The sequence below is a fragment of the Protomyctophum parallelum genome, assembly GCF_964188405.1.
Source record: "Protomyctophum parallelum genome assembly, chromosome: 12".
Taxonomy (NCBI): domain Eukaryota; kingdom Metazoa; phylum Chordata; class Actinopteri; order Myctophiformes; family Myctophidae; genus Protomyctophum; species Protomyctophum parallelum.
The window spans coordinates 17,467,546-17,481,353 of record NC_139712.1 but is presented as its reverse complement, the minus strand read 5'-3'; the positions used below and the strand labels follow the sequence as shown (position 1 = coordinate 17,481,353).

At 43.1% G+C, this 13,808-nt stretch overlaps 1 protein-coding gene across 1 annotated transcript in view; it reads left to right on the top strand.

The window, feature by feature from the left end:
* Positions 1-8,326, top strand: part of LOC310867544 (kinesin-1 heavy chain-like) — a gene marked incomplete at both ends in the record, with an annotated part of 35,184 nt that extends 26,858 nt beyond the window's left edge. Inside the window, 7 exons of the mRNA XM_083777658.1 lie at positions 197-306; positions 869-970; positions 2,568-2,628; positions 3,168-3,239; positions 6,935-7,039; positions 7,600-7,807; positions 8,199-8,326. Of these exons, the coding sequence (XP_083633784.1) occupies positions 197-306; positions 869-970; positions 2,568-2,628; positions 3,168-3,239; positions 6,935-7,039; positions 7,600-7,807; positions 8,199-8,326 (786 nt within the window). The remainder of the gene's footprint in view (positions 1-196; positions 307-868; positions 971-2,567; positions 2,629-3,167; positions 3,240-6,934; positions 7,040-7,599; positions 7,808-8,198) is intronic.
* Between the last annotated feature and the right edge of the window lie 5,482 nt (positions 8,327-13,808).

Below are 13,808 nucleotides of genomic sequence, written 5' to 3'. Positions count from 1 at the left end.
CGGTAGCTATACCGTGACCTTGTGTAAACAATGTATAGTATATTCTATACACAATATACAGCAGATTTATGCACACATCTTAAACACGTCAGCTTTGCACATTCTGCATTATTTGTGTGTGTGTGTGTGTGTGTGTGTGTGTGTGTATATATTATTGTATTGTATTATATATATTTTTTTGTTTGGCTGTGGTCAGGAGGCAGTGGAGAAAAAGATCCAGTCTCAGAGGGAAGGTCATCTGAAACAGATCAGCAGCCTGAGAGACGAACTGGACGAGAAGGAGAAAACGATGACCGACCTGCAAGAGTTAGAAACTACTCCACACGCACACTCACGCACGCACACACGTGTGCGCGCACACACACACACACACACACACACACACAAACACACACACACACACACACACACACACACACACACACACACACACACACACACACACACACACACATAATTTAGGCATTTAATTAGCAGACGCTCTTAATCCAGAGTGATTTAATAAAGAACAACACAAGGTAATGCATCCAATACATAATATATCTGTCTAACAATAGATAATCTGTACGGTGAAGTATACATTATAGAGTGCTATGTCTGTATAAAATGCTATCTAAATTACATAAATTTAGCCTTTGCATACGCCTGTAAGGTCGCCGAGACTAGTGCAAGTGCTACACACACACACACACACGCACATCACCACCACCACCACCACCACCACCACACATACTGTACACACAAAACAAAATACACATACAAGACCACATTCACCCCTAGAAACAGCCACTCACCGCACGTACACACAGATAACAGAGCCAATGCATAGAATACACACTGACTGCCTCTCTCTATATGGTGTGTTCAGTGTGAACCAGGAGATCGTGTTGGAGCAGGAGAGACTGAAGGCAGAGCACGACAAACTCAAGTCCGCCGACCAGGAGAAAAGCCGCCAGATCCACGAGCTCACGTATGTGCTAACGCTAACGCTAATGCACTGAACTGAGTTTGTACCGCTTGAAGTTTATACTAACTAGAGCCTTTTGTTCACTTATAATTTGAATGTTCTCAAGTAAATTAAATCAAGTCTAAGTTTTTCAAATTGATTAGACTTGACTTTTGGACAAAATATCGGTTAATCTGTGGTACAGGACTCTCCGATAGCGGGGATCGGCATCAGCCAAAAAAATTGTCATCGGTTGGGCTCTAGTTTATGCACGCACACCATTACAGATGAATGAGTGACAGCTTTGTAAGAAAGTAAAAACCATTATTTCACTATTCGTATGCTGGTTTTATGAAAACTAATTAGAAACTGAAAGTGAAATGAATCTGTATCCCTGTGGGGAAATGCAGGTGTCATTTAGCAGAAAGAGGGAAAGTACAGGTAAACAGTAGAGTCAAGAAGAACAAAAATAAATTAAGTAATAATAAAATATTAATATAGAAACTGAAAGTGAGATGAATCTGTATCCCTGTGGGGAAATGCAGGTGTCATATAGCAGCAAGAGGGTAAAGTAATAATACGAAATTGAAAAAAGTAAGAGAAACCTCCTTTATCCCTGTGGAGAAATGCCTGTGTCATGACCTGCATTGAGTCATATTGACATATGATATGACTCATATACAGTAGCAGAAACGGCAGTAAGAGTGAAATTCAGGATAGGTACAGGTGAGAGTAGTGTCAAGAACCAAACCAAGATAGATAAAGTACATTACAGACACTTACAGAAACTGAAAGTAAGTGTTTCACTAGTTGAACTGTATGCTGGATTTAGGCAAACTAATATCTCATTCCAAGTGTTGCAATCTTTGTTGCTTGAATCTGTAGCATAACTACTGTAACGAAATGTCCTAATTGGCTGTCCCTTTCACCTCACGTCTCTTCGCACATTAAGACATGTGAATCCCTTGACTCCTTCAAAACTGCTCTCAAAGGGCACCTACGGACGGCTGCAATTCAAAACTGGCCCTCGTAAAATCTGAATCCCCCCACTCCTTTTCCCCCTCACTGACTTCTTTTCCCTTTTTACCTACTTTATGATGAATTCCTGTTCTGTTCTTTGACTATATAGAAGTGTCTATTTGTACGTCTCTAAATGTTTTGATGAATTGAACAAGGTGGACCCTCTTGTAAACAAGTGTAATGCTTAATTGGGTCGTCCACTCACAGTTAACAGTTAACAGTCTGAGTTTGTGCTTGAAATGTACTGTAATTCTGCAAACTGTTAATAAATATTTCAATCAATCAATCAAACCCCCTACAATGCCCGCTGGGCCCTGGTATAGATCGATGGCTGCTATTGATCATTACCATTATTGATTTGATTGTTTAAAGTGCACGTTTATGCTATCGCAATTCTCAAAGCACTTTTCAGTCCACACTTGAACTGATTACAAAACAATTATAATAATTACGTTCAATTGTGATTGTCAAGAGACTAGAAGACAATGAGACAAAATGTATACTGTTTTATTAGCAGAGCTGGTAGTCCCCCAGGGATTGTGTTATTTGTGTGCTGGCTAAATGGAATGATTTTCTGGCTTTGTTTTTTATCCGACCCCAGGATTATGCAGGACCGAAGGGAGCAGGCGAGACAGGACCTGAAGGGACTGGAGGAGACAGTAGTGAGTTATTAATGTGTTCATGTGGATTTCTATGCGGTTATTGGAGGGTGCAGATTATTTTTTCTTCAAATTTGCTTGTCTGCACTCTTATCAATATGAATGGTATTCACTGTAGTTTGTTAACGGCTTATTTAAGTTATTTAGCTACAAACTACAACGGATGGACAACAATGGATTTAGAACTTGTAATCTTTTGGGGGAACATTTTGTAAAACATGTTGATATTATGGTAAAAGTTGTGACCTATATCTGACTACAGCTTCTGCCGGAGTGGTAATTATGTAGGTTAATTTCAAGGTTGACGAACATAGTATGTGTCAACGAATGGTTTATACTTAAAGAGCGTATTGGCCCAAAATATGAATATACAAACCCTACTTACAATTCTATATTTTGTAAGTGGGAACCTGCATTCCGACCAGACCAGCAGCTATTGGGGAAGAAATAATGCACATGCAATGTACAGTATTTTCTCATGTACTTTACATGTTTGTGTCCCAATCCTTCTGTGATCTGGTTCTCTGTGATGACTCACACAGCTTAGAGAGCTGCAAACCCTCCACAACCTGAGAAGGCTGTTTGTTCAGGATTTGACCGCCAGAGTCAAGAAGGTAACGGTTTACGTTGCAGTAACGGTACAGTAACGTACAGTCAGTGTTTAACTGTAAAATGCTAGCCTTTTTACAGTAAACTGTTCTTTTCTTTTTCTTGTTTACTCAAAAATATTGGAAAAGAGTTGATAGTTTGCTTCATTGATGACTGTATATATATAACTGTATATATTGTACCATTTTATATGGTTCTTCATTAGTTCAAATGGTCACACACACACACACACACACACACACACACACACACACACACACACACACACACACACACACACACACACACACACACACACACACACACACACACACACACACACACGTGTGCCTCAGCCATGCATCTTTAATCCTGCGGCCGCTATCCCCAATTAAAATGTCCCTGTGTTTAAATTTTAATGAGCCCGGGGAAGAATGAGTGTCTGTGATAAGTAGGTCATGGGATTCTTCAAAGGTAACATGTGTAAATAAGGGATTCGGTTTCTCTACAGATCACTGACTCATGGGCTACAGAGCTATCGAGGCTCATTCAGAGCTACAGTCACTGAGGCTCATTCAGAGCTACAGTCACTAGGCTGAGGCTACAGTCACTAGACTGAGGCTACAGTCACTAGGCTGAGGCTACAGTCACTATAGGCTGAGGCTACAGTCACTAGGCTGAGACTACAGTCACTAGGCTGAGACTACAGTCACTAGACTGAGGCTACAGTCACTAGACTGAGGCTACAGTCACTAGACTGAGACTACAGTCACTACAGGCTGAGACTACAGTCACTACAGGCTGAGACTACAGTCACTAGGCTGAGACTACAGTCACTATAGGCTGAGGCTACAGTCACTGAGGCTCATTCAGAGCTACAGTCACTAGGCTGAGGCTACAGTCACTAGACTGAGGCTACAGTCACTAGGCTGAGACTACAGTCACTAGGCTGAGACTACAGTCACTATAGGCTGAGGCTACAGTCACTAGGCTGAGACTACAGTCACTAGGCTGAGACTACAGTCACTAGGCTGAGACTACAGTCACTAGGCTGAGACTACAGTCACTATAGGCTGAGGCTACAGTCACTAGGCTGAGGCTACAGTCACTATAGGCTGAGGCTACAGTCACTAGGCTGAGACTACAGTCACTAGGCTGAGGCTACAGTCACTAGGCTGAGGCTACAGTCACTAGACTGAGGCTACAGTCACTAGGCTGAGGCTACAGTCACTAGGCTGAGGCTACAGTCACTAGGCTGAGACTACAGTCACTAGGCTGAGACTACAGTCACTAGGCTGAGACTACAGTCACTAGGCTGAGGCTACAGTCACTAGACTGAGGCTACAGTCACTAGACTGAGACTACAGTCACTATAGGCTGAGGCTACAGTCACTAGGCTGAGACTACAGTCACTAGGCTGAGGCTACAGTCACTAGGCTGAGGCTACAGTCACTAGACTGAGGCTACAGTCACTAGACTGAGGCTACAGTCACTAGGCTGAGGCTACAGTCACTAGGCTGAGACTACAGTCACTAGGCTGAGACTACAGTCACTAGGCTGAGACTACAGTCACTAGGCTGAGGCTACAGTCACTAGACTGAGGCTACAGTCACTAGACTGAGACTACAGTCACTAGACTGAGACTACAGTCACTAGGCTGAGACTACAGTCACTAGGCTGAGGCTACAGTCACTAGGCTGAGACTACAGTCACTATAGGCTGAGACTACAGTCACTAGGCTGAGACTACAGTCACTATAGGCTGAGGCTACAGTCACTAGGCTGAGGCTACAGTCACTAGGCTGAGGCTACAGTCACTAGGCTGAGACTACAGTCACTAGGCTGAGGCTACAGTCACTAGGCTGAGGCTACAGTCACTAGGCTGAGACTACAGTCACTAGGCTGAGGCTACAGTCACTAGGCTGAGGCTACAGTCACTAGACTGAGGCTACAGTCACTAGGCTGAGACTACAGTCACTAGACTGAGGCTACAGTCACTAGGCTGAGACTACAGTCACTAGGCTGAGGCTACAGTCACTAGGCTGAGGCTACAGTCACTAGGCTGAGACTACAGTCACTAGACTGAGACTACAGTCACTAGGCTGAGACTACAGTCACTAGACTGAGGCTACAGTCACTAGGCTGAGACTACAGTCACTAGGCTGAGGCTACAGTCACTAGACTGAGGCTACAGTCACTAGGCTGAGACTACAGTCACTAGACTGAGACTACAGTCACTAGGCTGAGGCTACAGTCACTAGGCTGAGGCTACAGTCACTAGACTGAGACTACAGTCACTAGGCTGAGACTACAGTCACTAGACTGAGGCTACAGTCACTAGGCTGAGACTACAGTCACTAGGCTGAGGCTACAGTCACTAGACTGAGGCTACAGTCACTAGGCTGAGACTACAGTCACTAGGCTGAGGCTACAGTCACTAGGCTGAGGCTACAGTCACTAGACTGAGGCTACAGTCACTAGGCTGAGACTACAGTCACTAGGCTGAGGCTACAGTCACTAGGCTGAGGCTACAGTCACTAGACTGAGGCTACAGTCACTAGGCTGAGACTACAGTCACTAGACTGAGGCTACAGTCACTAGGCTGAGACTACAGTCACTAGGCTGAGGCTACAGTCACTAGGCTGAGACTACAGTCACTAGACTGAGACTACAGTCACTAGACTGAGGCTACAGTCACTAGGCTGAGGCTACAGTCACTAGGCTGAGGCTACAGTCACTAGGCTGAGGCTACAGTCACTAGGCTGAGGCTACAGTCACTAGGCTGAGGCTACAGTCACTAGGCTGAGACTACAGTCACTAGGCTGAGGCTACAGTCACTAGGCTGAGGCTACAGTCACTAGGCTGAGGCTGCAGTCACTAGACTGAGGCTACAGTCACTAGGCTGAGACTACAGTCACTAGGCTGAGGCTACAGTCACTAGGCTGAGGCTACAGTCACTAGACTGAGGCTACAGTCACTAGGCTGAGACTACAGTCACTAGACTGAGGCTACAGTCACTAGGCTGAGACTACAGTCACTAGACTGAGGCTACAGTCACTAGGCTGAGACTACAGTCACTAGGCTGAGGCTACAGTCACTAGACTGAGGCTACAGTCACTAGGCTGAGGCTACAGTCACTAGGCTGAGGCTACAGTCACTAGGCTGAGGCTACAGTCACTAGGCTGAGGCTACAGTCACTAGGCTGAGGCTACAGTCACTAGGCTGAGGCTACAGTCACTAGGCTGAGGCTGCAGTCACTAGGCTGAGGCAACGTGCGGTGGTGCTGTAGTGTACATGCAACTATATACTGAAGCAAATATTCAAGCTTTCAAAAGTACATATTACGAATAAATTCCCTTTCAATTAATCAATCAATGCATTGCTGTATTTAAATTTGGGAACGTTTTCCCCAAAATTTAAAGAGTGAAACTATGGCATTGCAAAAATAATAACAGTCCCTTTCTAAAATATTGCAAAAACGTGCAAAAAAGGTTTAAGAGCATGGATTCATGTTGGCCAGCCCCTGCGTCCAGCAAAAAACTAAAGTTCTTATAGGGATGTCCCGATCACGTTTCTTTGCTCCCTATCCGATTCCGATCAATTCAAAACTGACGTGATCGAATCGGGTCAACCCTAGTTCTGAGTGTTGTGTCTGAACAGAACCCTAGTTCTGAGTGTTGTGTCTGAACAGAACCCTAGTTCTGAGTGTTGTGTCTGAACAGAGTGCAGAGATGGACTCTGAGAATACAGGAGGCAGCGCTGCCCAGAAGCAGAAGATCTCCTTCCTGGAAAACAACCTGGAGCAGCTCACCAAGGTCCACAAACAGGTAAACAATTAAAAGCATCACCATGTTGATGTTGACTCTTTTTTTTGATACGAAAAAGCACACTTTGTTTTTACCATGACAGCATGGCTGGTATTCTGGTATGGTGGGTCGCGACCGTAGGGGCCGCCTTTTTTTATTTATTTTTGGCAGGCCACCAGGAAAGGTCCGGGCGTGCTGCCATTCTGCCAGTGCCATCATGATAATGTCACTGTACCTGTATCAGTGAGTGACAAATATACCCTCTACAAAGGGTTGTGTAGTTGTCTGTTGGTTAGTATAATTTACATCACATATCAAAAGTGGTGGTATTAGGGCTTGTTTGTTTGTGTGTGCCGCGACGGAGCGGGCGGTAGAGTTTCTGCTATCTGCGCGCTGGTTGTGGTGGGCCGGTCTGGGCCAAATTCACGTGAAAATGCCCGGGCCGAATTTTTGTCCCAGTCCAGCCCTGTCTGTGTGGGCATACTGTATGTAGTCAATGCAATAGCATCACCATTATGCAAGATGCACATCTTGCACACTGCGGTGCCCGTCTCAATGGCTTAATCTCGCTCCACCTATAGCTGGTGCGTGACAACGCCGACCTGCGCTGCGAGCTTCCCAAGCTGGAGAAGCGCCTGCGCGCCACGGCGGAGCGGGTCAAAGCTCTGGAGTCGGCCCTGAAGGAGGCCAAGGAGAACGCGTCCCGGGACCGCAAGCGCTACCAGCAGGAGGTGGACCGGATCAAGGAGGCTGTCCGGGCTAAGAACATGGCTCGCAGAGGACAGATTGGTCAGCATGAAGAAACAATGCACGCACGCACACACACACACACACACACACACACACACACACACACACACACACACACACACGTTTTTTTATAGCAAGCATTTTATATAGACATAGCAATCTATAATGTATACTCATAGCTTCACCATACAGATATCGGCTGTTAGATAGATATTATGTTCTTGGCTTGCTTATGATTATGTATTTGATGCATTACCTTGTGTTGTTCTTGCTTACTGTAAATCGCTCTGGATTAAGAGCGTCTGCTAAATGCCTAAATTGTGTGTGTGTGTGTGTGTGTGTGTGTGTGTGTGTGTGTGTGTGTGTGTGTGTGTGTGTGTGTGTGTGTGTGTGTGTGTGACTGTGTGTGCGTGTGTGCGCGTGCGTGCAGCCAAGCCCATCCGGCCGGGTCAGCAGCAGATGTCACCCACTCCCACGAGCATCAACGTGAACCGGGTCAACAGTCTCCAGAACAGCCAGCCCACAGTCAGGGGAGGAGACGTCATCAAACAGGAGTAGAACTGGGTACAATTTTGCCACTTTTCTTGCAAATGTAATTTTGTGTTATCTCTTAGATCAGTTTCTAATAAAATATCCAATGGGTGTCAATATAAGGATTGTAATATTCTTGACTTCATGTCTTATCTGTTTCCCCTAACACAGCCGCTGAAGATGGAGCATGGGCCTTCAAAGAGAGATCACCAAGGCCAAATGCTACATTTCCCAGCAGTGAATCATAGCTGGACGATGGTTCCAATGTCAAGTATAAATATGAGAGGTACACGTACTTTAGTATGGGTTTTACTGTATCTTGCAGACAAAAAAAAGAGAAACTAATATTAACATGAATCAATGCATTGCTCTTTGTTTTCCACCTACACATTGAGACAAGTAGAATATGTCTGTAATTGTTTCTTAACAGCAAACATAAACTCTAAAAGGAGTGGAAATCTCGATGGAAACACCATTCAACGCCCAGCTCACTTGACATGTTTTTACTGGTGAAAAGCATACCAATTACCACTGCTCTGTTGTACTGTTAAGAGTCTGCAATGATTTGTTTTATTTCCTTTTTTGTTTGTTGCCTATGCTGTTTTCATGCCATGCTTTTAAACCTTGCAGCACTCTGAGATTTGAAAGAATGTAAAGTGCTTTATAAATAAAATGTATTATTATTATTTAGGGGGTCAAGCCCAAACAAAATCATGACACTAAAAACAAATAATTAGAAAGAAGAAAAAAGTGTACACGTAGTGCTGTACCCTGCCCTTTTTTTCTTCTTTCTAATTATTTGTTCGGCTGTTTTGTTTATTGTCATGATTTGTCAGGAGCCGAGTTGGCTCTGTCCGAGGTCTTTAAATAAATACTTTCTAAAACGTCTAAGGAAAAAAAATGAATGGGAAATTCTCTTCCGGTGCCGTCGTCGTTCTGAAACGGGGCGGGACTGCGACGCTCTATTGTGCTTGTTGGAGTGCCTGGCCAAGCCAGAGGCACCGGGGAGGATTCGAACCTTTGTGTTTTAATAATCACTAGACCTGTACGTGCCTGTTGGCCACCGGCCTACTTGAGAAGGATGTGACTTGGGAACCTATAATACCCGTTGTCAACTTGTCATAGCACCCGTTTTAACTATCTGTCTACTCTGTCCCCCATATGGAGATCTCTGTATCTGCCAGTAGTAGAACGCGTGTGTCGAATGTGAAGTCGGTGGTGGGGCACACGGTTCTCGAGTTACGTGCATTACAACCGCACACACACACGCACACGCACACGCACACGCACACGCACACGCACACACACACACAGAGACGTGGCGCATTAATAGCTGTAACATCATAGAGATATTCCTGTTCCGTATTAGAGCAACATCTTGGTTGGGCTTATTCATAAACTATAATACCCATTTATACTGACTATATGATATGCAAATCACACAGCTGGACTGCAACAGCTGTTCAACGTTTTCCCCCTGGGAAGAGACACGATCTCTGCAGAGATAACATCACTCATGGTATCACAAATGGAAATGACAAGGCTCGTTTAGTTATGGGGGACCTGAGACGTACCTATTTGTTACGGAAGGATGACTGCGGTGATCCATCTGAGCAGGGTTTCCATTTAGTGAGTAATAGTTAACCTGAGATCAGATTCTAAAAAATGTCTTCCACATCCTGACAGTTTTCTGAAAAAGCTATGTGTCTACGTATGTCAGTCGTTCTTAGATTTTTCTAAAATAGCAGACCTACAAGCTCGTAGCGTGCCACTCGGTGGCGCGCTATGAGCTTGTAGATCTGCTATTTTTCAATATCTAAAGCATATCATAATGCTAACACCAAAAGGGGTTCCCGCCCAAAATGGGTTAAAGGGGAACTATCGCTTTGGGCTACATGTGTGGGTCTGTTGCTATCTGAAGGTTAACATTTTTATTTTAGGGTATGGAATGGATATAACTCATCTTTGTACATTGTGATGTACAGTAACCGTCAGTGAGAAACATGGCATAATAATGGGATAGATTAGATTTACTTATGCCAAAGTGATCATGCCAAATGCCCATTGTGTATAAATGGTAATTATAATATTACATTTTATAGTAACATTTTCAGTGCTTGCTCATTGGCACACCTACATCTAACACTCCCATTATTAAAGGTAAATGCTTGTACATTTCCAACCTAAATCCAATTGTGACCCGATTTGACTGAGAGACTGTCATTGCGCAAATTCCAGCTTTGAGTTTTTTTTATTTATTTTTATGAGTTTATAGCACAGGCTAGGCAGACTCTTCACATACTAGAGTCTGAAAAAAATGTCAGAGCTGAAATAGACATGTAAATATGAAATAAATGCCCAAACATGTAGCTAAGTGTAATGTTAGAGACCACCTTTCAAGCCTGTTTTCTCGACTCGCTGTTTTCTGCAAGACATTACTCTATAAGCCATATCTCCAAAACTGATGGGTCAAACCAATATGTCAATTTGAAGCTATGATTCCCTGCTTTCATATGACATGAAAAAAAAAAACGAAAATTCAAATAAATCCAATGGCAGTCCCTCAGGCAAATTTAGTCACAATTGTTCTGATGTGTGGACTGATGTCTTGCGTGTATTTCTCCGCAAAAATGTCAGACACTTCATTTCACATTATCAGATGTACATTTTGTATGCTCAAGTCCAGGGCTGTGTAGAAACCATTGGAGGCCAAATGTTCAAAAATCAAGTTTGGCCCAGCTGACAAAGAGCCCAGGCTCGAAACAGCGTTGAATAAGTTGTATTGGAGCATTATGATTGTGAAGGTTCTATTATTTTCCTCTATGATCATTTCTAACCCAGCACCCCAAAAAGGTGAAGTGCACATATTTCATTAGCTTTACTATTTAGTATTCATAAACCTCCATTTACCAGGACACGTTTAAATTATAACCTGTCTTTCTTTAACTGTATGTGACATGCATTTTTCAGGCTTCTCTCTTCAGCTGCCTAGAGATTGCAGAATTTTGACTGAGCTCTTGTCTCAGATGTCATGTTGCGGGGTTTGTTTTGGTGTGTAAGAAGATGAGAGATGGCATTTATATCCATTCCTCTATAAGTGATGATCCTGTAAGAAGCAGACACTACCTCCATTGGTATTATTATAGCTATTATTGTTGGACTGTGGGTGGGAGCTGTACTTTAGGTTGTTTATCTTTTTTAACTTTATAGATAGATATTTTTGTTTTGCTTATTGTTGCTGTTCTGTTGGATGTGGTTGCAATGACCCTAGTAGTGACCAGGGGGGCAGTCAGACAGATATTTTGTGAAGCCACTAAGGAAATCGGGACATCCTGAAAGTTCATATAATGGCCTGTTGTGGCGCTGTCATTGGGCCCAAAAAACTTTCTGCTTCCAGTCACTAGTTTAAAGTCTCATTTCTCATGTCATAATATTCTTTTTGGAAAATTATGGTCCCATTTATTAAAAACATGACCATAAAGTTGCGTATGTTCTGAGGGGCGTGGCTACCGTTACGGTCTATGAACGGGAGCCACCCCCCGTTCGAGTCAAAATAAAAACCTGGGCCAGCCAATGGCCAGCTGGGCCAAAACGGATCTAGAAAGATGGCGATTTACAATACAAGGACTGACTGGCTTCATTTTACGTCCATATCAGACCCGGCGAACGCTTTGTCCATATGTTTTTACAGTCTATGGTAGTGACACATGCTGTGTAGGACTGTCTTGGCCAAGTGTACTGATTACTGAAAAACCCCTACTAGTGCAAAATAAAATCAGGCAGTGAAACTTACTGTTAAAATGGATCCTGTAACTGGAAACTTGTTTTATTTTTTTTCATTATTTGAAGTTAAAGGCGATGTGTTTTAGTAAAATAATTTCTTAAAAGGTTTAAGTTCTATATTCGCGTATAGAAATCATTGCTATGAAATGTTTGTTCAGTAAATGGTTTTCCCCGTCTCTCCACCTCTTTAGTATAAACAGAAAATACATTTTTATGTTAGGAATTTGGATACGAATTTTATCCAATCCGGAGAGAGAGAAGGCCTCAAAGATATTTAAATCTTCAAAATTTGAAGATTTAAATTTTAACTGAAAGACTATTCATTTGAAGTTCAAATTAATAGTCTTTCAGTTCAAATTATGTCTGTTCTTTTTTGTTTTTTGTTTCATCACTTCCAATTTCAGTTGTTTCTATGAGTCCTCTCTCCTGATTTGATAATATTGGTATCACAAGCTCAGAATATATTTGCTGAGCTGTAGAGACGTGGAGACCCTGGTTACTGAACAAACACTATGAACAAATATCAGAGTATGGAGCTATTTAACACTTACTTTAGCAAAGATATCTACAGTAAATAACCTGCAATCCCTTTACCCTATACAGCACTTTCAAACGTATGCCTTAATAACCTCTCAAATGATTGTGATGTCTGATAAGAAATAACCTCTCAAGTAATGATTGTGATGTCTGATAAGCATAACCTCTCAAATAATGATTGTGATGTCTGATAAGCATAACCTCTCAAATAATGATTGTGATGTCTGATATAGAGGGGAAAAAGAACTGGAATGATTTAAACTAAACATTAAATTGATTGTCTCAGCATTTATGTTGTCCCCCCCCCCCCCCCCCCCAATTGGTTTCCCTGCAGGTTGTGACAGCACTGTTCATATATATACAGTACACACAGTATTATGCTACATTATAATGCAGAGTGGACAACAATGTATTTCTGATTTCCTAAAATGCTTCAGCTTGCTGCAGCCTTGGTTCCTCAAGTTGTTTTGTTACGCTACTATACCAATAAAGTCTCAAAGAGAAACCTTGCTGTGACTCTTATTTGTTACTATTGTTCTGCCTTCGGCACAATTGTTTAGTGTCATGGCCCCCTGCCGTGTTGCTATAGGGTGGTATTATCCTTCATGGCCCCCTGCCGTGTTGGTACTCGTGCTGAGGGTGGTGGTATTATCCTTCATGACCCCCTGCCGTGTCGGTAACTTGGTACTATAGTGCTGAGGGTGGTATTATCCTCAGGCAGTTTCCTTCTTGGGGAGAGGAAGTAGGACAAGAAGGAACACATTGTGCTGCGGTACGAGTTCTCATGAAGACAGACAATATTAACCATTTAATCCCTATACAAGGATATAGGCAAGTAAATTGACCCTATGGGAGCCAACCCAGGGCAAAGCCAGGAGAGGAAAGAAGCGTATACCACCTATGTAGACGTGCTGTGGCGCGACATCTTGGCTGACAACACTGCAGAGCTCAAGAACCTGATGTTGGATAGGAATTTGTGGAGGGCAGCGATCCAGGAATCCAGAGTTGGATCCAGAGAGGCTAGACCTCCCTCTCGCAGCAACTATAACTAAATAACTAGAAAGCAGTTCCTGTAGAAACTGCGTGGGCTCGCGTAAAATGCAATGTATGAAGTTATTGAAGTTTGAAACTTGGGGAACGGAGTAATAGTGTTCCCATTGGTGGTCTAAATCCATAATCAAAATTTCAG